This window comes from Opisthocomus hoazin, chromosome W (assembly GCF_030867145.1).
Source record: "Opisthocomus hoazin isolate bOpiHoa1 chromosome W, bOpiHoa1.hap1, whole genome shotgun sequence".
NCBI classification, from domain to species: domain Eukaryota; kingdom Metazoa; phylum Chordata; class Aves; order Opisthocomiformes; family Opisthocomidae; genus Opisthocomus; species Opisthocomus hoazin.
The window spans coordinates 47,508,200-47,535,432 of record NC_134453.1 but is presented as its reverse complement, the minus strand read 5'-3'; the positions used below and the strand labels follow the sequence as shown (position 1 = coordinate 47,535,432).

The window sequence follows — 27,233 nt, the reverse complement described above, 5'->3', positions numbered from 1 at the left end:
ACAACAGTCTATTCAGGAAATATTAAAAAAAAAACCACCAAAAAAACACCCAAAACAACAACCAAAAAAAACCAACAACAACAACAACAAAAACAAACAAAAACCAAACAAAAAACCAAAACAAAAAAAAAAACCAAACAACCAAAACCAAACCCTTTCAAATAATAATTGCTTGAGGGTACAGAACTCTGAATTCTGGCTTGGAGAGATGCCGTGATGAATGTTTTCTGAGCAACTGCATCATATCAGCAGCTAATGGCTTCTGTTTGTGATGCTTGCGTTGAATTTCATGTTAAACTTGCTCCAAACACATTTTTCTCTTTCCTTTAAATGTTCTTTTTGTTAATTAATGCTTTTGAAGACAATGATTTTTTTTTTTTTTAACTACCTAGAATGTGTTAAACCTCTCGAGACTGCAAGAAGTTGCCTGCATTCATTTTTGTGGCACTAAGGACTTGGATCTCAGCTGTATGATGTATGGTGTGTGCTGCTTTAGTTTCTTTTGGTTAAAATGAGGCAATACCTTTGAATTATTAGATTTATATAGTTCAAGCAATAACAAGAAATTTAGATGTTCAGGAGGCTAGAGAAGTTGCGTATAAACAATAGGGTTGAGAATACTTTTGTTTTCTACCTGTAGTTGTTCTAAGGCCTCTGCAAATGGCACAGAAGAAAAGCTGACCTGTTTTAGGCTCTAACTTGAAAAAGCTCGAGCTATTTTTGTAAAATACATTCTGTGGTCATTATTATAGCTGCTATACTAGGGCCTTTGCTGTATCATACCTCTCTTCTTTGACAGGCTAATACAGGATTAAAAAGGTTTTGGGCATCTGTTGTTATTGTCAGGAGATGGTATGAGGTGCTGAGCTGCTTCTGAATTAGTGTTCTGCAAAGCAACGCTGTCAGTGTTGTAAAGTGATGACTGCTATGGTGTGTGTGTGACAGAATGTAGGAGGAGAGCAATTCATCCTTAGGATCTCCTCCAGGAGTCAGGGTGGGTTAATTCTCTATATAGAGAGCTCATAAAAGATGTGAAAATAAATTTATTTAAAATAGCACTAAGAATATGGAAGTTCTGTGCTACAGGAAGACTTACTCTATAAGCTAGAGCACACCCCAAATGCCACCTTCTTAAAAATTGCTCTGAAGTGAATTGATGGAATATCAAGCTCATATATGTGTGTACATAATTTCCTAGACTAGAGAACTGTGCTGTCTTGATGTGGTAAAACAGTATGGTAATAGAGTTGTACATTTCTGTGGTGTGTATTCTTAAAAGGAAACTTGAGAATGCAGCACACAGGTGAGACCGTCTTATGTGCAGCATCAAATCAAAGAATGGTTTAGGTTGGAAGGGACCTTTCATGAACCCATGCTGGCTGGGCCTGATCCCCTGGTTGTCCTGCACCTGCCCGGTGAGCGCACTCAGGATGAATCGCTCCATAATCTTCCCCGGCACCGAGGCCAGGCTGACAGGCCTGTGGTTCCCAGGATCCTCCTTCCGGCCCTGCTTGTAGATGGGCGTCACGCTGGCGATCCTCCAGTCATCTGGGACCTCCCCTCTTAGCCAGGACTGCTGACAGGTGATGGAGAGTGGCTTGGCCAGCTCCTCCACCAGCTCCCTCGGCACTCTTGGGTGGATCCGGTCCGGCCCCATAGACTTGTGAGTGTCCAGGTGGCCTAGCAGGTCGTTAACTGCTTCCTCCTGCATTATGGGAGGTTTGTTCTGCTCTCCATCCTTATCTTCCAGCTCAGGGGGCCGAGTACCCTGGGAATAACCAGTCTGACTATTAAAGACTGAGGCAAAGAAGGCATTAAGTACCTCAGCCTTTTCTTCATCCTTATTGGCGATATTCCCCCTCGCATCCAATAAGGGATGGAGATTCTCCTTGGCCCTCTTTTTGTTGTTAAAGTATTTGTAAAAACATTTTTTTGTTATCTGTCCCTTACACCAGTGACCAGCCTGAGTTCTAGCTGGGCTTTTGCCTTCCTAATTTCCTCTCTGCACAACCTAACCAGACCCCTGTACTCCTCTTGAGTCGCCTGCCCTTTCTTCCATAGGTGGTAGACCCTCTTTTTTTTCCTGAGTCTCAGCAAGAGCCCCCTGTTCAGCCAGGCGGGTCACCTTCCCCGCCGGTTCGTCTTGCGGCACATGGGGACAGCCTGCTCCTGTGCCTTTAAGACTTCCTCCTTGAAGAATGTCCAGCCTGCCTGGACCCCTTTGCCCTTCAGGACTCTCTCCCAGGGGACCCTCTCAACCAGCATCCTGAACAGGCCAAAGTCTGCCCTCCGGAAGTCCATGGTGGCGGTTTTGCTGACCCCCCCCCCCCCTCCTTACTTCACCAAGAACCGAGAACTCTATCATTTCATGGTCACCCAAGACGGCCTCCGACCACCACGTCTCCCACCAGTCCTTCTCTGTTAGTAAACAGCAGGTCAAGCGAGGCACCTCCCCCGGTAGGCTCGCTTACCAGCTGCGTCAGGAAGTTATATCTTCCACATACTCCAGGAACCTCCTGGACTGCTTCCTCTCTGCTGTGTTGTATTTCCAGCAGATGTCCGGTAAGTTGAAGTCCCCCACGAGAACAAGGGTTAGCGATTGTGAGACTTCTGCCAGCCGCCTGTAGAATGCTTCATCTACCTCTTCATCCTGGTTGGGTGGTCTGTAACAGACTCCCAGCAGGATGTCTGCCTTGTTGGCCTTCCCCCTCATCTTTACCCATAAGCACTCAACCTTGTCATCACAATCATTGAGCTCTATACAAGCGAAGCAGTCCCTCACATACAGAGCCACCCCACCGCCTTTCCTTCCTTGCCTATCCCTTCTGAAGAGCTTATAGTCATCCATTGCAGCACTCCAGTCATGCGAGTTGTCCCACCATGTTTCTGTGATGGCGACCAAGTTGTAGCCGTCCTGCTGCGTAATGGCTTCCAGCTCCTCCTGTTTATTGCCCATGCTACGTGCGTTGGTATAGACACACTTGAGCTGGGCTGTCAGTCTCACCCCTGACCCTGGCACGCCAAGCCTGGGCTCGTCCCTAGTGAGCTGGGCGATGTCCCCTTCCCCCTTTGAACCTAGTTTAAAGCCCTCTCAATGAGCCCCGCCAGCTCGTGGCCAAGAATTCTTTTTCCCCTTTGTGATAGCTGAGTTCCACCTGTCGCCAGCAGGCCCGGTGCTGTGTGCACCTCCCCGTGATCAAAGAAGCCAAATTCAACCGATGGCACCAGTCCCTGAGCCACCTGTTAACCAGGTGAGTTTTCCTGCCCCTTTCAGTGCTGTTCCCTGCCAGTGACACGATTGAGGCACACCACTCATCACTGGTCTCCACTTGGACATCGAGCCACTGTCTGCTACTCTTTGAGTGTGACTGCCCAGCCAATTCCTTATCCACCAAGTGGTCCATCCACCAAATCCATGTCTCTCCAGACAAGGGTGTCATGCACGACAGCATCAAACGCTTTGCACACGTCCAGGTAGATGTCATCAGTTGCTCTTTCCTTATCCACCAATGCTGTAACCCAGTTGTAGAAGGCCATCAAATTTGTCAGGCACAATTTACCCTTAGTGAAGCCATGTTGGCTGTCCTCAATCACCTCCTTATTTTCCATGTGCCTTAGCACAGTTTCCAGGAGGATCTGCTCCATGATATTGCTGGGCACAGAGGTGAGACTGACTGGCTTGTAGTTCCCCAGATCTTCCTTTTTTCCCCCCCTTTTTTAAAATGGTGGTTATGTTCCCCTTTTCCAGTAGGTGGGAACTTCACTGGACTGCCATGACTTCTCAAATATGACAGACAGCGGCTTAACATAGTCCTTTAGTTCAAAGGGACCTACAACGACCTTCTATAGTCCAACTGCCTGACCAATTCAGGGCTGACCAAAAGTTAAAGCATATTATTAAGGGCATTGTCCAAAGGGCTCTTAAACACTGACAGGCTTGGGGCATCGACCACCTCTCTAGGAAGCCTGTTCCAGTGTTTGACCACCTTCTCAGTAATTAAAAGTTTCCTAACGTCCAGTCTAAAACTCCCCTGGCGCAGCTTTGAGCCATTCCCAGATAGCTGTCCTGCCGTGTAATGGCTTCCAGCTCCTGTTTATTGCCCATGCTATGTGCATTGGTGTAGATGCACTTGAGCTGGGCTATTGATTCCATCCCCAAGGTCAATGCCAGGACTTGTAATCAAGCAGACTTTGTTTTAATTATCTGATGTTGTCTCTCAGTAGCCTTATCTTCCAATTAAGATAATTTTGTCTTCAAACACCATCACATCATCAAAGCTTGCTTAACTACTATAAATACCGTAATTAAACAGCAATACATTGTATCAGCACAGAAAGACTTATGTGGCCAAATAAGAATTGGTACTGTCCATGGTCTTACTTAACATTTCTTTTAGCTTCGAAATTGGTAATCAGCACATGAATTCTATGAACAGAGAATATTTGAACTGGGGAGAGCTCTAAACAGTAACAAGTATGACACCAAGTTCGGTGGGAGTGTCGATCTACTCGAGGGTAGGAAGGCTCTGCAGAGGGATCTAGTGTGGCCAGCAGGAGCAGGGAGGGGATCGTGCCCCTGTACTCGGCCCCGGTGAGGCCGCACCTGGAGTACTGTGTTCAGTTTTGGGCCCCTCACTCCAAGAAGGACATGGAGGGGCTGGAGCGTGTCCAGAGAAGGGCAGCGAGGCTGGGGACGGGTCTGGAGAACAAGTCTGATGGGGAGCGGCTGAGGGAGCTGGGGCTGTTTAGTCTGGAGAAGAGGAGGCTGAGGGGGGACCTTCTCGCTCTCTACAGCTCCCTGACAGGAGGTTGTAGTGCAGCAGGTGTTGGTCTCTTCTCCCAGGTAACTAGCAATAGAATGAGAGGCGATGGCCTCAAGTTGTCTCAGGGGAGGTTTAGTTTGGATATTAGGAAAAATTTCTTTACTGAAAGAGTGTGGTGAATGACTTCACAGACCTCAATCATGTGCTCAATCAGAATCATTTTATTGCTCAATTGAATACCTTACATACTAATACAATAGTTACTAGAGCCAATCAGCTCAAGAAACCAAAAGCATTCTATGATTCTGTGATTCTCTTCAAGACATCCAGGTTTGTTCAGCCTCTCTTCACATATCACATGCTCCAGTCCCAACTATCTTGGTGGCCCCAGCTGGACTCACTCCAACATGCCACAGAATCACAGAATGGTTTGGCTTGGAAGGGACCTTTACGGGTCTCATCTAGCCCAACCCCCCTGCAGTGAGCAGGGACATCTTCAACTAGACCAGGTTGCTCAGAGCCCTGTCCAACATGCTCATGTCAAGCTTTTCATCTAGCAGTACCCCCAAGTCCTTCTCCTCAGGGCTGCTCTCAATCCCTTCATCCCCCAGCCTGGATTGATAGCAGGGGTTGCCCTGACCCAGGTGCATGACCTTTCACTTGGCCTTGTTGAACCTCATGAGGTTCACACGGGTCCACTTCTCAAGCTTGTCCAGGTCCCTCTGAATGGCATCCCATCCGTCAGGTGTGTTAATCACCCCACAGGTCTATGTCGGTCTTGTACTAAGGAGCCTAGAACTGGACACACAAGATCGCACCTGGAGTCCTAAGTGCTGAACAGAAGGAAAGAATCTCTTCCCTCAATCTGCTATTACGCTCTTGCTAACACAGCCCAGTACTTGGTAGACCTTCATTACAAGGGCATACTGGTGTCTCACTTTCAACTTGTCCACCAGGGCCCTCATGTCCTTTTCCACAAAGCTGCTTTCTAGCCAGTTGGTGCTCAGCCTGAACTGGCATAGGGTGTTATACCTCCCCAGGTACAGGATTTGGCATTTGTCCTTGTTGAACTGCACAAGGTGCCTGTCAGCCCATTTCTCCAGCCTGTTGAGTTCCCTCTGAATAACAGCCCAGCCTTATAACATTGACCGCTCCTCACAATTTGGCCTTATCTGCAAACTTGCAGAGAAGGGACAAAGTTGCATTATCCAGTTGTTAATAGATATTAAACAGTATTGGCCCCAATATCCAACTCTAAGAGATACCACTAGTAACTGACCACCAGTTGGACTTTGCACTGCTGATCACAACCCTCCAAGTCCAGCTAATTTTCCAACCACCTTATCCACTTCACCAAATTTGTGAGGTACGGAGACCACGTCAAAAGCCTTTCTAAAAGTCAACATCCACCATTTTCCCCCTTGTCCACACTGCCAGTCATCGTAGAGAGGGAAATCGGGCACAATTTACTTACCCTTGGTAAAATCCATGCTGGCTACTCACAATCACCTTCTTGCACTTCATGTTCTCATACATGACTTGCAGGAGGATTTGTTCCTTAACTTTTCCGAGGACTGAGGCAAGGCTAACCAGCCTGTAGTTTCCCTTCTTGAAAATGGGAGTAATGTTTGTTTTTTTCCTCCCCAAGTCATCAGGAACCTCTCCCAGTCACCACGGCCTTTCAAAGATGACAGAGTGGGCTCACGATAACATGAGCCAGTTCCCTCAGCACCCTCAGATACATCCCCCCTGGTCCCATGGACTTGCGAATCTGCAATTGGCTTAAGTGGCCCCTAACTTAATCTTTGTCTACTGTGGGCAATACTTCACTCCCACAGACTGTCACTAGCCTCTGGGACCTGAGAGGCCAGAAGCCAGACCTTACCAGTGAAAACCAAAGCAAAGTGGCATCTAGTACCTAAATACCTCAGCCTTTTCCACATCCACTGAGCAGAAAACTGGGCCTTTTGCTGCCAATGTAACCCTTCCTGCTGTCCTCCACATCCCTCTCTCATTGCAACTCCAGCCGATCTCAGGCTTTCCTAACTCCATCCCTGCGTGCTCAGATAATGTCCTGGGCTCCCCACAACTCTATTAAAAACTCTTGATACACTCAAGATCACCCTAGCATTATCATTGGTGCCCACATGCACGAGCAAAGAGGTGTAATATTCCAAGGGCCAGACGAATTTTTGCTCTTTCTGCAACTGCCCAAATCCAAGCCCCTGACAAGCAACAAGCCTCCAAAGACTTCAAGTCAGGCTGGCAGATGGGTGCCTCAGTCCCTCACAGGAGGCCTCCAACTATCAACACCCACCACTTCCTCGTGGTGAGGAATCATTCATAATTCAAATTTTCACTATAAATTATCACTTAAGTGAAACTGCTATGCTTTTTTAATTGGAGTATGTGTGAAAACCCATCCCCTGAAAATAAAAATCTGATCCACAACAAAAACATTATGCAGCTTCATTTTTAGTCTAATGCAGCTAGAAAAGACACCACTGACTACAGTTGGGAACAAACAAATCCATAATTCCATCAACACCAGATAGCAACGGATCAACATACTTTAGAGAACAAATAAGAAATACAAGTTTGTCAGCCTATTACAGTGCTATGCAATCCAAATCATATTAGGAAATTTCATGAAAAGAAGAGAGAATTCACTTTTGTTTCTATGAAACAGAATAATTGCATGCAGTTTTTTGAAAAAAATTAGCCTATTTCTGCATGTTTAGAAACTGAAAACACATTAAGATCATTACATCGAGCATTTATTTTTATTTGTAGACAATGACTCCAAAGTAGTTCCCTTAAAATAGTCACTGTGGTTTTATGCTCAACATAACCCCCCTTTCAAAAGGCTTAGTACAGGATCCCAAATTTAGTAGACTAACTGAAGAAGACACATACACATCAAGTTTTAAAAATTAGAACATTAAACTTGAAGCAAAAAAAAAAAAAGCTTTTTTTCCTAAATTCAAGTGATTCTATGCTACAGAGATGTTTTCCTTTACTTGCTGAACTAGCTTTCTGAAAATACAAACTTTATTATACTATTATGTTGAAGTATATGATGCAACATTGTATTTAATAAATCATTGCATCACCACACATGTATCCCACTCCATGGATTGAGACACAAGCAAAGAGAGCATCAAAATCCAGGTCTCATTATTCTTAATTATATACTCAGACCCCAAGGTGCGACTACAGAAAGAAAAGGCACAAAATACTACAATATTATTTAATAATATTTCAACATGCTGGGGGAGAAGGGTCAACTATATTAACACAAGTTTGACAACTCTTCACCAGGACAGTTATGATTTCAGTGACCTGCCTATTAGAAAAGAAAAGCTTAAAAAAATGCTTGAGAACTAGGAGATTTCAAATAAAGCTAGAAATCTAGAAACAACTACTCTATCAATTATACCTTTTATATAATGCAGTCACGTTCAGAAAAATCACAACTGATTATCTAAGATTCCCCTTGATCTTTAAGTCAGTATATTTTAGTCTTGTTCACTTATTCAGAGAAGCAAGTTTTTTGATCTAATATTTAGCTAAAAGAATTGGATAACAACTGAGATACAGTCAGAACTTTGGACTTAAGAAGTCTGCTAGGTGGTAAAATAAGACCCAGTAGTTCTAATAAATAATAGGAGAGAATATAAATTTGATTGAGGCTCACAACTGAACAATAAATAGCAGTATGGTAAAAAATGCCTGTAGAAGCTACGATATGAAAATATTGTGATCTCTGGACTACGTTAACATCATGAAACAAGAAGAGCATGAGTCTCTGATCTGCATATAAAAGAGGAAAGACAATGCTGTAAATTAGCTCAAAAGAAAGGTCCAGTGCTCTCTTGCTACAAGCACAGTATGTCTTCACACGTACTGACCACTAGAAGTAGAAAGGAAATCAGATGCTCAGAAAGAAAACCCAGGTAATAAAGGGAGGGGACACACTGAAAATACAGAAAAAACTGTGATGTAACAATATCGAAGTACCTCAGGGAAAGATATACATGACAGCTGAAACACTGAAAAGCAAACAGCTCCAACTTTAAATTTCAAAGAACTAGTCTATAATCCCTATCTTGTTTTCTATTGAGCTTCACTCAAATGCCATTCAAAAGGGTCATTTTTGCTCAGTACATTTATGAGCAATCCAAAGTCGTCAGATACCTGTGAGGTACAAGCAGGGCCGGAAGGAGGATCCCGGGAACCACAGGCCTGTCAGCCTGGCCTCGGTGCCGGGGAAGATTATGGAGCGATTCATCCTGAGTGCGCTCACCGGGCAGGTGCAGGACAACCAGGGGATCAGGCCCAGCCAGCATGGGTTCATGAAAGGCAGGTCCTGCTTGACCAACCTGATCTCCTTCTATGACCAGGTGACCCACCTAGTGGATGAGGGAAAGGCTGTGGATGTTGTCTACCCGGACTTCAGTAAGGCCTTTGACACTGTTCCCCACAGTATCCTCCTGGAGAAACTGGCTGCCCATGGCTTGGATGGGTGTAAACTTTGCTGGGTAAAAAACTGGCTGGATGGCCGAGCCCAGAGAGTGGTGGTGAATGGAGTTAAATCCAGTTTAAGAAGAACTTGGGGGTGCTGGTTTATGAGAAGCTCAACATGAGCTGACAGTGTGCACTCGCAGCCCAGAAGGCCAACCACATCCTGGGCTGCATCAAGAGAACATGGCCAGCAGGTCGAGGGAGGGGATTCTGCCCCTCTACTCTGCTCTGGGGAGACCCCACCTGGAGTACTGCGTCCAGCTCTGGAGCCCTCAGCACAGGAAAGACGTGGGCCTGTTGGAGCGGGTCCAGAGGAGGGCCACAGTGATGATCAGAGGGCTGGAGCACCTCTCCTATGAGGACAGGCCGAGGGAGTTGGGGCTGTTCAGCCTGGAGAAGAGAAGGCTCTAGGGAGATCTTATAGCAGCCTTCCAGTACCTGAAGGGGGCCTACAAGAAAGCTGGAGAGGGACTTTTCACAAGGGCATGTAGTGATAGGACAAGGGGCAATGGTTTTAAACTGAAAGAGGGTAGATTTAGATTAGATATAAGGAAGGAAGAAATTCTTCACCGTGAGGGTGGTGAGGCCCTGGAACAGATTGCCCAGAGAAGCTGTGGCTGCCCCCTCCCTGGCAGTGTTCAAGGCCAGGTTGGATGGGGCTTTGTGCAACCCGGTCTAGTGCAAGGTGTCCCTGCCCGTGGCAGGGGGATTGGAACCAGATGATCTTTAAGGTCCCTTCCAACCCAAACCATTCTATGAATCTACGATAACTTAGTTTATTCTTTTCTAAATCTGCATGAAGAATCAAGCCAGGAAGATGGAAGAAACTTTGCAGTGAAGTAGGGAGGGGGGCTAATGGAAAAGATTTTCGGACTGCTTCCACGTTTTCTGGTTTCTTTGGAGTATAGGTGACATTTCCATTTCTATAGCTTTTCTTAATTAAGAAGAATTAAAAATATGTTCTTGCGTTTTCTTGTGGCTTAATGCTTGAACACTATTCCCTTAGAACCAGTGTTAGTAAGAGGAGAAGAAAATGCTGAAGCTTCATCTTTCAACAAGACTTTTTGTGTTATTAAACCCAGAACAGCGTGAGAGGAAAGCATGTCGCTATATTCTGAACCCCAGCAAGGGCTAATGGCAGAGAGTCAACTTGTTGACTTATGTGGTAGAGTAAAATAAAGAATGTTTATAAATGTCATTTTGCTTAGGCTTTAGCAAGGTTTATGACTTCATTCTGAAAATATTCATGGCTTTTTGTTACAATCCTGTATGGAATGTAAGGTAAGAAAGACTACGTACAGTGTGGTTAAAAATCAGATGTCTAGAGAAAGTGTAGTAACTTTTTAAAGGGTATTTTATAAATAAGGAGATCATGTGACTTAGAGGAAAATAATATATAAAATATATATAATATATAATAAAATATATAATATAATATAATAATATGTAAAATATAGTGATGCTGGAGTTAGTCTAAACTTGTTTCAGAGTTGTCAGGTTAGCTGTTCTAGTGAAACTAAAAATCATGAAGTGAAGATGTACAAGAGGGTTAAAAGAAAACATCTTGAAGGGAAACTTCGGCAGTATAAAACTAAATGGAAAAAAAAATGGAACTGGATGGACTTGTTATTTGCTGTCTACAGAAGTATGAGTGGGGAAAGATAAGAATAAAGAACACTGGGAGGAAAACACCTGAAGTAAAAACATAGAATGGAAGACTGTTAATGGAGGTAGATGTGTGACTACTAGAATACCTTTCCATTGGCAAAATTCAGAATTATTGTTTGCAGTCAGATTTGAATGAAAGATGCAAGGTTGTGCACATGTGAAGACTGTTTTAATGGGAATAAACTCATCATGGTTGTTACTTGTTGATGGAGTTGGAGTGGACAAGATGGTGAACACTTTTTTTGTGGGTTTTTTTTGTGGTAGAGGGAGGCAGGAGACTAGTGTGTGTGGGGTTTTTTTTTTGGTTTTGTTTTTGGTTTTTTAATTGCAAAACTGAAAGTTCAGAGGGAGGTCAATATCCCTCCCTTCCACTACTCCTTTTAAGGGGGGGGGGGGGGGAAGATGTGTCATAGGAATGATTTGTTCAAGATCTATCTGTAGTTGATAACAAAGATGGACTAAAGGGAAGGACCTAAGTATCTCTAGTTCCATTCATCATGGTACCCAGTAGGCAGCATTGTCTCTGTATAGAAACCTGTACTGGTAATCTGTGCTTGAAACCTTGTTCAAGTTCTGGGTTGTGATGGGGGCAACAAGCCAAGTAGATTCTCCTAGGTGTCAAGGATAGCTTGGACATCTAATGAAATTAACGTGCAGTTGTATAACACTGTAAGAATACTTGCCATGTAAACCCAATACACCAGGATTTGGTAGCGGGGTGGAGGGTGGGGCTGCAGGGGTAGCTTCTGTGACAAGACACCCGAAGCTTCCTCCGTGTAGGGTAGAGTCAGTTCCAGCTGGCTCTAAGACAGACCCACCACTGCCCAAAGCTGACCAAATCAGCAATGCTGGTGGTGCCTCTGTGATAACGTATTTAAGAAAGGGTAAAAAACAGTGTGCAGCAGCTGTGAGAGAAACAAACCTGCAGACACCAAGGTCTATGAAGAAGGAGGGGGGTGAGGTACTCCAGGCTCTGTAGCAGAGGTTCCCCTGCAGCCTGTGGAGGTCCACGCACCGGAGCAGACTCCTGGTAGGAACTGCAGCCTGTGGAGAAGAGCCTACGTAGGAGCAGGTTTTTCTGGCAGGATCTATGGTCCATGGGGGACCCATGCTTCAAGCAGTCTGTTCCTGAAGGACTGTACCCTGTGGAAAGGACCCATGTTAGAGCAGTTAGTGAAGGACTGTCTTCTGTGGGTGGGACCCCACACTGGAGCAGAGGAAGAGCATGAGGAGGAATTAGTAGCAGAGATGAAGTGTTAGGAACTAACTGCAACCCCCCATTCCCCATCCCCCTGTGCTGCTCAGGGGGAAGGAGGTACAAGGATCATGAGTGAAGTTGAGCCTGGGAAGAAGAGGAGGGTGGGGGGGAACATATTTTTAGTTTTGTCTTTGTTCCTTACCATCCTACTCTATTTTTAATTGGCAATAAGTTAATTTTCCCTATCTAAGAGCCTGTTTCTTCTGTGACAATAACTGGTAAGCAATCTCCCTGTCTTTACCTTGACCCATGAGCTTTTCCATCTTATTTCCTCCCCATGCCCTGTTGAGGAGGGGAAGAGTGAGAGTAACTTGGTGAACAATTGGCAACCTGCCACACCTGGTCAATTATTACAGTGCTTAGGAACCTTAAAATGCTGTGAAATATATACTAATGAGAGGTTCCTGGAGGAGCTTTAGTAATGGCCTTGAATTTCCAGAGACTTGGACCAGCATAGGAAATCATGTGAGACTGTTGGAAATGAATAAGAAGCACTAGTGACTTCCAGCTTCACCTGTGTTTGTGTTTATGGGCCTAGTTGGCTCACTTCTTCTGTAAGTCAATGCACAATCTAGTATCTCTTCCGAATGAGGAAAGTGGAATTCTGAACGGTGAGAGTTGTATTGTTCTTCAGTTCCTAGAGTGATGCTGGGAAAAGATGCTTGTTAGGCATAAACAGGCTGATAAATGCTTGTTCATTCATAAATGCTGAATGGGCACAAACATTGGTATGCTGTCATAGCAAAGGACAGAAAGCATTGCAGTAGGTCTGTTTAAAGAATAGGGATATGCATATCTAGTAGTCTCTGTAGAAGTTATACTTTTTGCTAGAAGAGCATAGAAGTTTAGAGCAGACTTCTCAGTTTCGATGTTTCTGAAAAAGAATTGCTGTCAACGAGCCACAAACTCTACATTCTAAGCTTTATGATTCTATGCTTTATGATTTGTATTATGTGCAAGCATGTTGTTTCCTCACTATCCCTGCCGTTTTCAAGGTGCTAGACCAGGCAAAGAAAGTAAAATGGTTTTGCTGGAAAATTGTATTAAGAACTTATATTGTGTTACTTCTGTTTAAGTTCCCAGTGTAAGTTCAGCTCGGGTGCTTATAGGGTACAAGATCAAAACCCTCCAGCTACCTTTTAAAAAATGTGAGCTGCTTAGATGAAGTTAACCTTTAAAATGCCAAGTCTGAGGTCTGGATAGATTGACTAGAATTCAACTTGAGGCTTTACCAGTCTTAACTATTAGAGGATAGTCCATTTAGTCTTCTATGTCTTGCTAAGTCAAGTAGTGGCAGCTGTGTTGGCAGTGTTAGGTGTCAATGACTGAGCATGAAATAAAATCCTTGGTAATCTACATCACCTGTGTGTGTTTATGGTTTTGGTATATGGTATCAACATCAGAAGTCCAGCTACTGCTAGATGAATTAACTGAATCCCTGCCATGGGGACTGTCAGACCCAGCAGAGTGTTTCTGATTCTCAAGTAGTTAGCCCAGCAAGCACTACTTAGCTCTGTAGCTGAACACTGAAAAACTGATGAATTTGTATGAAGAAAAACAGAGAATGTGCTGTTTCTTGCTACTGGACATGGCTGTACTCTGAGATATTTCAAAAAGGTTGAAATACTGATGCGCTATATGGAAGCAATTGGCAACTTTTTCCAGACTCTGCCAAACTTATGTTTTTACTCCAGCAAACGTGGTTCTTGTGCTGCATTTTTATTAGAAGGGAGGTTTCTCTTAGAGAGTTCTAAATAAGGGTAATAAAAATTCTCTGATTGTTGGGATTAGATCACTCCATTTATTAAAACAGGACAAAAAGTGGTGTTTGAAAAAATATTAGCGTATATAGGAATTATGTAACTATATTATTATGTCTTTATTTGAGTATTTACAAAGGGGGGGGGAGATATCATAGAATCATAGGTTGGAAAAGGCCTCTAAGATCATCAAGTCCAACCATCCACCCAACACCACCATGCCTGCTAAACCATATCCCGAAGTGCCACATCTACATGTTTTTTAGACACCTCCAGGGATGGGGACTCAGCCACCTCCCTGGGCAGCCTGTTCCAAGGCCTGACCACTCTTTCAGGAAAGAAATTTTTCCTAATATCCAAACTAAACCTCCCCTGAGACAACTTGAGGCCATCGCCTCTCATCCTATTGCTAGTTACCTGGGAGAAGAGACCAACACCTGCTGCACTACAACCTCCTGTCAGGGAGCTGTAGAGAGCGAGAAGGTCCCCCCTCAGCCTCCTCTTCTCCAGACTAAACAGCCCCAGCTCCCTCAGCCGCTCCCCATCAGACTTGTTCTCCAGACCCGTCCCCAGCCTCGCTGCCCTTCTCTGGACACGCTCCAGCCCCTCCATGTCCTTCTTGGAGTGAGGGGCCCAAAACTGAACACAGTACTCCAGGTGCGGCCTCACCGGGGCCGAGTACAGGGGCACGATCCCCTCCCTGCTCCTGCTGGCCACACCATTCCTGATCCAAGCCAGGATGCCGTTGGCCTTCTTGGCCACCTGGGCACACTGCTGGCTCATGTCCAGCCGGCTGTCGACCAGTACCCCCAGGGCCTTTTCTGCCAGGCAGCTTTCCAGCCACTCCTCCCCAAGCCTGTAGCATTGCATAGGGTTATTGAGACCGAAGTGCAGGACCCAGCCCTTGTTGAACCTCATACAGTTGGCCTCGGCCCATCGATCCAGTCTGTCCAGATCCCTCTGCAGAGCCTTCCTACCCTCAAGCAGATGGACACTCCCGCCCAGCTTGGTGTCATCTGCAAACTTACTGAGGGAGCACTCAATCCCTTCATCCAGATCATTGATAAAGATATTAAACAAGACTGGCCCCAAAACTGAGCCCTGGGGAACACCACTTGTGACTGGCCACCAGCTGGATTTAACTCCATTCACCACCACTCTCTGGGCTCGGCCATCCAGCCAGTTTTTTATCCAGTGAAGCATACACCCATCCAAACCATGGGCAGCTAGTTATATAAAGAGATATGGATTGTTTCTTTATGCTTTTTGCAGGGTACCTAGGCAGAGGGCTTGGGAAGCTTTTTAGCTACAAAATGTGAAGCAAAAGTAAAGATGCAGTAGCTTTAAGGGTAATACTGTTCTGATTAATGAAGCTTATTGATCAGTGTTAAAGTACCCACTCAAAAAAAAAAGGGGGGTGGGGCAAAAAGCTTGTCAGTGTTCAGTTTCTTCAACTTTTTAGTTCAAATACGAGTGTGAAATCAGCTTATTACTTGTATGGTGTCAACATTTTTAGTTAACATATATTAAATTGAAATTTGCACCTGTATGAAAATAAGAGGTATTAAGAAGGTACACAGAAGACAGAGGAGTTTTAAAGTAATATGTTTCCTTGGTCTACAAGGAAAATTGTTACAGACTCACAGAATAGTAGGGGTTGGAAGGGACCTCTGTGGGTCATCTAGTCCAACCCTCCTGCCGAAGCAGGGTCACCTACAGCAGGCTGCACAGGACCTTGTCCAGGCGGGTCTTGAATATCTCCAGAGAAGGAGACTCCACAACCTTCCTGGGCAGCCTGGGCCAGGGCTCCGTCACCCTCAGAGGGAAGAAGTTCTTCCTCATGTTCAGACGGAACTTCCTGTGCCTCAGTTTGTGCCCGTTGCCCCTTGTCCTGTCGCTGGGCACCACTGAAAAGAGCTTGGCCCCATCCTCCTGACACCCACCCTGCAGATATTTATAAGCATTTATTAGGTCCCCTCGCAGCCTTTTCTCCAGGCTGAACAAGCCCAGCTCCCTCAGCCTTTCCTCGTAGCAGAGATGCTCCAGTCCCCTCACCATCCTTGTAGCCCTGGGCTGGACTCTCTCCAGGAGCTCCTCATCTTTCTTGAACTGGGGAGCCCAGAACTGGACACAGTACTCCAGATGAGGCCTCACCAGGGCAGTGTAGAGGGGAAGGAGAACCTACCTCGTCCTGCTGGCCACACTCTTCTTGATGCACCCCAGGATCCCATTGGCTTTCTTGGCAGCCAGGGCACACTGCTGGCTCATGGTCAACCTGTCGTCCACCAGGACACCCAGGTCCCTCTCCACAGAGCTGTTCTCCAGCAGGTCTGCCCCAAGCCTGTACTGGTGCATGAGGTTGTTCCTCCCCAGGTGCAGGACCCTGCATTTGGCTTTGTTGAACCTCATCAGGTTCCGCTCTGCCCAACTCTCCAGCCTATCCAGGTCTCGCTGAATGGCAGCACAGCCTTCTGGTGTGTCTACCACACCTCCCAGTTTGGTGTCATCAGCAAACTTGCTGAGGGTACATTCTAACTCTTCATCCAGGTCGTTGATGAAGAAGTTAAACAAGGCTGGGCCCAGTGCTGACCCCTGGGGGACACCACTAGTTACCGGCCTCCAACCAGACTCAGTGCTGCTGATGACAACCCTCTGAGTTCGGCCATTCAGCCAGTTCTCAGTCCACCTCACCGACCACTCATCCAGCCCACACTTCCTGAGCTTGCTTATGAGGATGTTATGGGAAACCGTGTCGAAAGCCTTGCTGAAGTCTAGGTAGACAACATCCACGGCTCTCCCCTCATCTACCCAGCCAGTCATGCCATCGTAGAAAGCTATCAGATTGGTCAGGCATGATTTCCCCTTGGTGAATCCATGTTGACTACTCCTGATAACCTTCTTTTCTTCCACTTGCTTGATGATGGCCTCCAGGATAAGCTGCTCCATCCCCTTTCGCGGGACGGAGGTGAGGCTGACCGGCCTGTAGTTCCCTGGGTCCTCCTTCTTGCCCTCTTTGAAGATTGGAGTGACATTGGCCTTTCTCCAGTCCTCGGGCACCTCTCCTGTCCTCCAGGACCTCTCAAAGATGATGGAGAGCGGCTCAGCAATGACATCCGCCAGCTCCCTCAGCACTCGTGGGTGCATTCCATCGGGGCCCATGGATTTGTGGGCATCCAGGTCACTTAAGCGATCCCTCACACAGTCCTCCTCGACCAAGGGAAAGTCGTCCTCTTTGTAGGCTTCTTCTCTTACCTCCGGCGCCTGGGATTCCTGAGGGCCTGCCTTGGCACTGAAGACTGAAGCAAAGAAGGCATTCAGTAGCTCTGCCTTCTCCGCATCCTCCGTCACCAGGACACCCGCCTCATTCAGCAGCGGCCCCACATTGTCCCTAGGCTTCCTTTTGCTGCTGATGTAGCTGAAGAAGCCCTTCTTGTTGTTTTTGACATCCCTTGCCAGCTTCAATTCCAGGTGGGCTTTGGCCTTCCTCGTCGCATCCCTGCATGCTCTGACCACATTCCTGTACTCTTCCCAAGTTGGCCTGCCCCTCTTTCCACATTCCATGGACCTTTCTCTTCCACCTGACCTCCGCTAGAAGCTCCTTGTTTAACCATGCGGGTCTCCTGCCTCCTTTGCTCGATTTCTTTCTCAGGGGGATGCACCGCTCCTGAGCATGGAGGAAGTGACGTTTAAACAGCGACCAGCACTCTTGGACCCCCCTGCCTTCGAGAGCCCTGGCCCACGGGATTCCTCCCAGTAGCTCCCTGAAGAGGCCAAAGTCAGCCCTCCTGAGGTCCAGGGTTTTGATCCTGCTTATCGCCCTGCTTCCTCCACGCAGGATCCTGAACTCGACCATTTCATGGTCACTGCAGCCGAGTCTACCTCCAACCTTCACATCCTCCACCAGTCCCTCCTTGTTTGTTAACACGAGGTCCAGCAGCGCGCCTTTCCTTGTTGGTTCCTCCACCACTTGCATCAGAAAGTTATCATCGATGCTCTGTAGGAACCTCCTGGGTTGCGCCTGCCTAGCTGTATGGTCTTCCCAGCTGATGTCAGGGTGGTTGAAGTCCCCCATGAGAACCAGGGCCTGTGACTGTGAGGCTGCTTGCAGCTGCCTGTAGAAGGCCTCATCAACTTCCTCCTCCTGGTCAGGTGGCCTGTAGCACACACCCACTGTAATGTCACCCGTGTAAGTCTGTCCCTTAATTCTAACCCACAAGCTCTCAACTCGTTCATCTGCCCCCAGGCCAAGCTCAATGCATTCCAGTTGCTCCCTCACATACAGAGCAACTCCCCCACCTCTCCTTGTTGGCCTGTCTTTCCTAAAGAGTCTGTAGCCATCCATGACAGCATGCCAGTCATGCGAGTTGTCCCACCACGTTTCTGTGATGGCGACCAAGTCGTAGCCGTCCTGCTGCGTAATGGCTTCCAGCTCCTCCTGTTTATTGCCCATGCTACGTGCGTTGGTATAGACACACTTGAGCTGGGCTGTCAGTCTCACCCCTGACCCTGGCACGCCAAGCCTGGGCTCGTCCCTAGTGAGCTGGGCGATGTCCCCTTCCCCCTTCGAACCTAGTTTAAAGCCCTCTCAATGAGCCCCGCCAGCTCGTGGCCAAGAATCCTTATTCCTCTCTGTGACAGCTGGACGCCGTCTGTCGCCAGCAGGCCCGGTGCTGTGTACGCCTCCCCATGATCGAAGAAGCCAAATTCAACCGATGGCACCAGTCCCTGAGCCACCTGTTAACCAGGTGAGTTTTCCTGCCCCTTTCAGTGCTGTTCCCTGCCACTGATGGGATGGAGGAAAACACCACCTGCGCCCCTGATCCCTCAACCAGTCTCCCCAGTGCCCTGAAGTCCCTTTTGATGGCCTTGGGACTTCTCTCTGCGATCTCGTCCCCGCCAACCTGCATTACCAAGAGGGGGTAATAATCAGAAGGCCGCACCAGACCAGGGAGCTTCTTAGCAACATCCCTAACCCGGGCCCCAGGGAGGCAGCAGACTGCCCTGTGGGATGGGTCTGGTCGGCAGATCGGGCCCTCTGTTCCCCTCAGAAGGGAATCGCCTATGGCAATGACCCTCCTTTTTTTCTTAGCCGAGGCAGTCGTGATACGTGGGGCTGACTGACTCGTCCTGGGCAACCCCCTGGATGGAGCTTCACCTTCACCCACATCCTCTGCGGCCGGTCCCTCACGTTCCAGAGCCCCATGTCTGTTGCTTAAGGGCAACTGGGCAGGTGAGGGAGGCCGGGAGGGGATTCGCTTGCCCCCCCGAGCAGGGACCCGTTTCCATTCCCCCCATCTCTTAGGCCCCCTCTTTCTGCTCGGTGGCAAGAGGGTAGGGGGTTCTCTGCTTCTCGTGGAGCCGCCTCCTGCTGCCTCTGCCTCAGGGAGGGCAGGGTGCTGCCCCACCAGTCGATCTCCCTCTCACACTCCCGGATGCTCCTCAGCCTCTCCACGTCCTCCTTCAGCTCTGCCACCAGGCTGAGCAGGTCATTCACCTGCTCGCACCGAACACAGCCGTTGTCTCTGCTGTCCGCCGGTACGAGCGCCAGGCTCAGAGAGCTGGACAGCTGCGTTCTTGCGCGGGGCCTCCGTCTGGGTCCCCACGCTCCTTCTAGCAAGAGCTTTACCACGGGTGGTAACCAGGGCTAGAATATCTCCTGGAAGGGCGATGCGCACTACTTGAGTTGCCAGGAGGGGGGGGCTGCACCCTGCCCGCTCGCCTTCCCCGCGCCAACTGCCGCGCCGCTCCCCGGCTGCCGCGCCGCCTCTGTTTGCCGGCTCTGCTCGCCCGCGCTCCCTGGGAGCTGCTCTTATCCCTGAGGGGGTTTGGCCGCTGTCACACTCGGCTCCGCCCCCGCTGAGTCAGAGCTGCCGCTCCTCGGCACCTCCCGCTTTCCCGCTGGGGGGGGGGGGGCTGGGGGCTCCTCTCTCTCTCCCGGCGCTTTTTTACGTTTAGTTCTGAATCGGCTCCTTGAGATACTGTTTTCGTCTGAGGAATGCTAGTGTAATTCTGAATGAGTGCCAGAAGGTTTGCAACCAGAAAGAAGAATGTGCTAGCTCTGTGGTTGATAAAGCAAAATTGTTCTTGTTCTTCCCCACTGAAACTGTCAGATGTTCTAAAGCCATTTCCTGTTGGAAAACACTATTGTTTCCAAATACCCTTAGGCTTGAAATCTAGTATGCCATCAAGTCCCCTTTAGAGAGCGTTCTGAGCCTAAGTATCATCTTAGTGCTCTTCCTCTATAAGCAGTGAAGGACACTTTTCCTGGAGTGATGCAATTTAGTATGAATTTAGCATGTTTTGTTAAATTTTCATGATTGGTTTGGCTCATGTTAATTGCTAAATTAGCAGATTAAGGGAGGCTGCTACTTTGGTAGTCAAAAAGTGCTGAAGTATTGAAACTGGTATGTAACACCTCACTCCTTTCACTTTACTAAAATTTCCCCTTATTGTTAAACACTGGTTCAGCTATGGCTGGTGTCACTAAGGCATTTTAAATTATGATATTTAAAATAGATTTGCTGCAAGTAAGGCTGTGAGAGCATAGTGCATCTACAGTGATCTTATCTGTAGTATAAGCTCACCTGTGGTAAAAACAAAGATGGAGGAAAAGTGATGGTTTGGCAGTACCATCAGACTTTGCTCTTCCTGAATATTAGATAGTTACGTTGTTTACTAGTGAAAATTGTCATATGTCTGTTCTTTTGCAAGTTGAATCATTGAACAACTTTATAATATTGACATATGCACTTTGTGCAGAATTAAAATGTTTATTTTGATTAAATAATGAATTAATTTGACAGTGATTATATGCACATAGGTGTATATATAAAGAGGTTATATAAATAAAATAATGAGCTATGCTCCTTGAAAATAACCCCTCCTAAAACATCATCTTTTTCCAGATTTGTATTATGGTGGAGAAGCTTTCTCTGTAGAGCAGCCACAGTCCTTTACTTGTCCTTATTGTGGAAAGATGGGTTATACGGAAACATCTCTTCAAGAACATGTTGCTTCTGAACACGCAGAAACATCAACAGAGGTGGTAAGGTGCTTCAGCGTTGTTTTTCAATTACAATGAAAGTATATGAAAATTTCTAGAAAATGAGTAATTTTTTTTTTCTTGAAGTATGTGTTTATTTAAATGCTGACTAGGAAGGTATGTACCATACACACATACACACCATGCTGGTGTTTTCCCTCTTGACTCCTTTAGCTACTAACAGTCCTCAACTCAACAATCCTACATTTGCCTACATCATCACCTTTACCTCTCTACAGACTTTCTCACACCGATCTTTCAGCAGTCTGAGTCAAGGTTATGCAGCTGAGTCCTTGGATCCTCGGTACACAGGCCACTAAATCCTGATGTTACAGAGGGTTAAACCTTGCTGTTTCCCTTAACCCTACCACTTGATTTTCCTGATGTCAACAGTAGTAATTGTATAATTGCTCTGTAACACCATATAATAGGCTACTGGAACAATTGTTTGTTTTCTTCTGACCTCTAAGCTCTCTTCACTTTTTGAGAAATTATGTGGGAGAAGGAGAATCTCTCTCCTTAGTCTGGGAAGGGCCTTATGTGAAGGAGCAGTAGAGGAGGTAAAATTGGTCAACCTGTTCTGACAGTCAAAGTTGTCCTGGTCTTTCCTAAGAACGTATGAACTATTGGCATATATTTCTTTATTTTTAAAACTGAAACCTCAGTAATTATTATTTCTCCATTAAATGATCAAGGATAATGGTCAGCAATGCAGGGCAAGTGCAGATGGACGTGGCTGGCATTATGATGATTATTACTGTTCCTACTGGGTTTTAGTAGAGTGGAGTGATTAACAAATAAAACACAGCATTCAGGTAGAAGTTTTTTAGGGTTGCAGCTCTGAAAATTGTAAAATGCCATCAGATAATATCTTTTGAGTTAAGTTTCAGAATGAAGGCATCGGTTTTCTGCTACTCAGTGACACCTAGTGGATTCAAGAGGATGGGGCCAAGCTCTTTTCAGTGGTGTCCAGGGACAGGACAAGGGGCAACGGGCACAAACTGAAGCAGAGGAAGCTCCAGCTGAAGATGAGGAAGAACTTCTTCCCTCTGAGGGTGATGGAGCCCTGGCCCAGGCTGCCCAGGGAGGCTGTGGAGTCTCCTTCTCTGGAGATATTCCAGCCCCGCCTGGACAAGGTCCTGTGCAGCCTGCTCTGGGTGACCCTGCTTGGGCAGGGGGTTGGGCTGGGTGACCCACAGAGGGCCCTGCCAACCCCTACCATTCTGTGATTCTGCGATTCATTCTGTATTTAGTAAGGCAGCAACTAGACTGAAGTGGAAGTATCAGGTAGGGTGGGTAGACCTGAGCTGGCTGTCAGGTGCCCACCGAGCTGCTGTGTCTCACCTCCCTCCCCAGCAACAGGATGGGTAGAAAATATGACAAAAAGCTCATGGGTCAAGATAAGGATAGGGACATTACTCAGCAATTACCGTCACAGGCAAAACAAACTTGACTTGGGGAAATTAATTTAATTTATTGCCGATTAACAACAGAGTAGGACAATGAGAAATAAGAACAAATCTAAAACCGCCTTTCCCTCACCCCTCCTCTTTTCCCAGGTTCAACTTCACTCCTGACTCTCCTACCTCCTTTTCCCTCCCCGAGTGGCACAGGGGGACAGGGAATGGGAGTTGCAGTCAGTTCATAACGCATTGTATCTGCTGCTCCTTCCTCCTCACACTCTTCCCCTGCTCCAGCATGGGGTCCCGCCCATGGGAGACAGACCTTCGTGAACTGCTCCAACATGGGTCCTTCCCACAGGCTGCAGTTCTTCACAAACTGCTCCAGCATGGGTCCTTTCCATGGGCTATGGTCCTTCAGGAACAGACTGCTCAAGTGTGGGTCCCTCACAGGGTCACAGTTCCTGCCAGAAAATCTGCTCCTGTGTGAGCTCCTCTCCATGGGCTTGCAGCTTCCTTCAGGGCACATCCACCTCTTCTGGCATGGAGTCCTCCACGGGTTGCAGTGTGGATATCTGCTCTGGCGTGGTCCTCCATGGGCTGTAGGGGGACAACCTGCCTCACCACAGTCTTCTCCACAGGTTGCAGGGGAATCTCTGCTCTGGTGCCTGTGTTGTCCCAAAACCTGGGGTTCGTTTACCTGTTGTGCAGTACGCCAATATACACACAGAGCAGAGGTATTTTATTGTATATTTGCACAAATATGGGTGTCTGTCCCAAGACAGCACACCAGGCTTCCAAATCAACACTTATTTATATACAAAGCATTACCATATTCAACTTCCTAATACATACACATTGCTATTCTGTTAAATGATTGGTTAAAGTCTCTTCATCCAGCATGTAAATTAGTACATATGCTCAGTTTCTTCATCTTTTCAGTCTGGGGTATAAGTGGGGTAGGTGGTCCGTGAGTTGGTGGTCGCGATCTCCCCTGCCGGAATTACCTTTCCCCGAGTTACCTGTTTCTTTTGGCAATCTCAGCAGCTTTTCATAACTCGTGAGCTATTCTTATGATTCATCACTCTCTGGTTGTACTTTGAACAGGTACATCCTTCTTATGAAACAATAACACATTATTCAAAATCCTGTTTCTTAGTTTCTCTAAACCTAGTGTAGTTAATTTTAAACTTACAATATTACAAAACTTTTAACTATAATAAGGGTAGGGCTTTACAGAAATACCTACAGCAGCAATAGTCTGGTTAATTTCAATTATCATTTCACATTTTGATTCCCCTTTTTATTCCTTAGTATAACACCTGGCCATAGCTCTTCCCCCTTCTTCTTCACTCACCTTGGTGTCTTCGGGGTTGTTTCTCTCACATTTCCTCACTCCTCTCTGACAGCTGCTGCTGTGCAGCTTTTTTACCCTTTCTTAAAAATGATATCACAGAGGCACTGCCACCATCACTGATTGGCTCGGCTTTGGCCAGGGGCGGGCCTGTCTCGGAGCTGATTGGAACTGGCTCTGTCGCCATGGGGGCAGCTTCTGGTGTCTTCTGAAGCCAAAAAAGTCTTTAAGATGTACAGCAAAAAAAGGAGCATGGTAGATCAGGTAACTTTTATCTGTTCTTGATATTAGTTTAATATCATGGTCAGCAATGGTTAAACAGCCATAATAATTATATGTTCCCTCTAATATGTTCTGGTCAAATCTGTCAATATCTCAAACCCTTTGAGTCCCATGTAGAGTGCCAAAAAATGCTGGTTGTTGTTTAACCCTGACTGGCAACTAAGCACCACACAGCTGCTTCCTCACTTCCTCCCTACCCCTAGTGGGATTGGGGGGGGGAAGAATAAGAAGGGTAAAAGTGCAAAAACTTATGGGTTGAGATAAAGACAGTTTAATGGGGAAAGCAAAAGCTGCCTATGCAAGAAAAGCAAAATAAGGAATTCATTCACTCCTTCCCATTGGCAGGCAGATGTTTAGCCATCTCCAGGAAAGCAGGACTCCATCGCAGGTAACGGTTACTTGGGAAGACAGATGCCATGACTCTGAACATTCCCCCCCCCCCCCCCCCCCCATCCTTCTTTCTTCCCTGTGGTTTTTATTGCTGAGCATGATGTCATATGGTAGGGAATATCCCTTTGGTCAGTTGGGGTCAGCTGTCCCAGCTGCATCCCCTCCCAACTTCTTGTACATCCCCAGTCTACCTGCTGTTTTGGGCAATGTGAGAGACAGAAAAGGTCTTGATGCTGTGAGAGAGCTGTCCAGCAACAGCTAAAACATTGGTGTGTTATCAGTACTCTTTTGGTTACAAAGCCAAAGCGTAGCACTATATGGGCTACTATGAAGAAATTTAACTCTATCCCACCCAAAACTAGTATACTTGTATAAATAGGGAGGTCATGGTAATAAGAGAACAGATCTAGAAACTGTCAGCTGTGATGTTTGGAGCCTAACTGGCTTAAGGCTTTTTAATCATCTCCTGGATTTCATTCAAAGTAGTATGATGATCTGCTCATTTTAAGGGATGTTAAGAGCGTGGCCACCTTTTCCAGCCCAGGACTGCTTTCTGCTCAGCTGCTGAAGCCCAGTCCGAGGACCTGGGGCCTCTGGCTAGGCTGAGGGATGCAGCTGCCACTTTCCCGTTTGCAGGTTCAATCAGTAGTGAAGCTGAGCACATATTCCAGAGACTCATACACACACAGAGGACACTGACATGGTCTGTCACACAGACAACCACAGACACAGTACTACCTTCAACAGCACCTACATGTAGGAGTTGCATAAAACATAAGTATAGGCAGCCAAGTCCCCTTCTTCCTCTTCAGCTGGTAGAGTTAGAAGGTCACTAGTGAAGGCACACACATGATACTTTCTAGATTGACAAGCACACACACATTCACTGTGATCCCTCGAGTACTGGCATGGCTCCCTTTGTCTGTCCAGTACCCCTGCCTGGATCCCAGGCACTCTTACCTGCTTCACAGGTCTCCTACTTGCCAGCTAGTCCAGCTTGATGCTCACTAGCAAACACACGTGCTCATGCACTCATCTCACAGGCACTCCACATTCACAAGTCCTGCTGGGTATACCAGCACAGACCCTTGCCTGCTTCATACTCCTGCCTAGGCTCGAGGCTCCTCCCTACTCATTAGCTAGTCTAGCTTGAAGTTTGCTAGCTAATACACATGCACACCAGGTTTGGGGAAGATGCAGGCATGCACCCCCCTTTTCCCCCAGCAGCTGGCACCAGACACTATGTGGGCTGTGACTGGTGGTCCTGCTCCAGCTACCAGTGCTGGGCCCTTCACTCATGCTGGTCCCCCCCCATTAGATGGTTTTTGGGATGCACATTCCCACCCCAGTGGCTGGAGGCAAAGACCATGATTCACTCCAGTAGCTGATGTTAAGACCCCACTCAGTCCAATAGCTGACACCACAGGCTAGGGGTGCCTACATCCCTGGTCTGACTGGAGTAGCTGGCACCAAATCCACTCGTGACAGCCCCCCCTAGTAGCTAGCACTCCCGGCACAAAGTTTGTAGTACCCGTCCTAGGTCTAGAGAGCTATGGCCCCTCCAAATACTGATGCTAGGACCCTCACTTATTCCAGTAGCTGATGCCGCAGGCCACAGGAGCACCTACAGCTCCAGTCTGACTCCAGTAGCTGGCACCAAATTTCATTCACACATACACAGGTCTTAGCAGTAGCTGGCACTTAGTCCTTGCAGCACACATACACATGGGATAGAGAGTGAGATTATGCAGAGAGATTATTAAGATTTAATAAGAAGATATAAGAAGACAGGGCATACTGTTGTGATCAGGCTCAGGGCTTAGTCAGACAACCATACTGACTGGCTCTGTTTTACATGTAATTGGCCTACTTTATACCCCTTTCTGTCTACCCTCCCCTTTGTTCCTCCCTGCTATCCCTTTCACATGCATGTCTCTCATTTGGTTTGTATGGTTCTATTGATTCTCTCACCCTTCCCAGTCTAGTGTTCCAGGGTCCCCCCCCCTAGTTTACAGTCTTATCAGTAGCAAAGTCCAGGTTGATCTCCCTGGAAGAGTAGTTAAGACCTAATATACCGTGTGGAAGTTTCTCCTTTCTTGCTTATTAACCTGTGATCTGTCAAACTGTAAGGCTGGCCTGCAAAACTGTGGCAAAGGACTTTTAAAGCACACTTATCTCAGGTGGATACAAAGTCATTGGGAGGAAAAATAATAAATGAAGGTTGCTATGGCAGTAAGTGTCCCTAGACTTTTTTAAAATGTGTGTTTAGGCTTAAGGAAAAAAACAAAACTATAGTGCCATCTCCCAAAATACTTGATAGGAATAAGGAGTTTCTCTTCTTTGCCAACTCTGTACTTGCATGTTGTCTCAGTGGTGATACTTTAAAGAATATTCACATCTGATTTCGTTCTCCTTCCCACACTTCTCTGGTGAGATGAATAAGAAGTTGCTAGGGGATTCAAAGAGCAGTAAATGAACTTGATAATGTCACATGCAGGTACATACAAACAGTAATCCTGTGTAACCAGATCTACAGTCTGTGCTGTAATTGACATAGAAAGACAAGTTTGAAAGCTGAAACGTTGCAGATATGATTTGAAAATTTTACTTTTTTGTTTCCATGGTATTATTAAAAGCATAATTGCAAGGAAAAGTGGGTCTTAAAAAGATACTAAAATTAATAGCTGCATTTGAATACATTTACTGTTTTAAACCTGTGGCTGTTTAGATATAGGAATAGAAGGTGATATTTAAAGTATAAGAATCCATGTCAAGTGATCAACTCTGAATTA

At 46.6% G+C, this 27,233-nt stretch overlaps 1 protein-coding gene across 1 annotated transcript in view; it reads left to right on the top strand.

The window, feature by feature from the left end:
- Positions 1–27,233, top strand: part of LOC142365557 (E3 ubiquitin-protein ligase KCMF1-like) — a 101,474-nt gene that overhangs the window by 54,724 nt on the left and 19,517 nt on the right. The window contains exon 3 of the mRNA XM_075446426.1: positions 20,879–21,018. Within this exon, the coding sequence (XP_075302541.1) occupies positions 20,879–21,018 (140 nt within the window). The remainder of the gene's footprint in view (positions 1–20,878; positions 21,019–27,233) is intronic.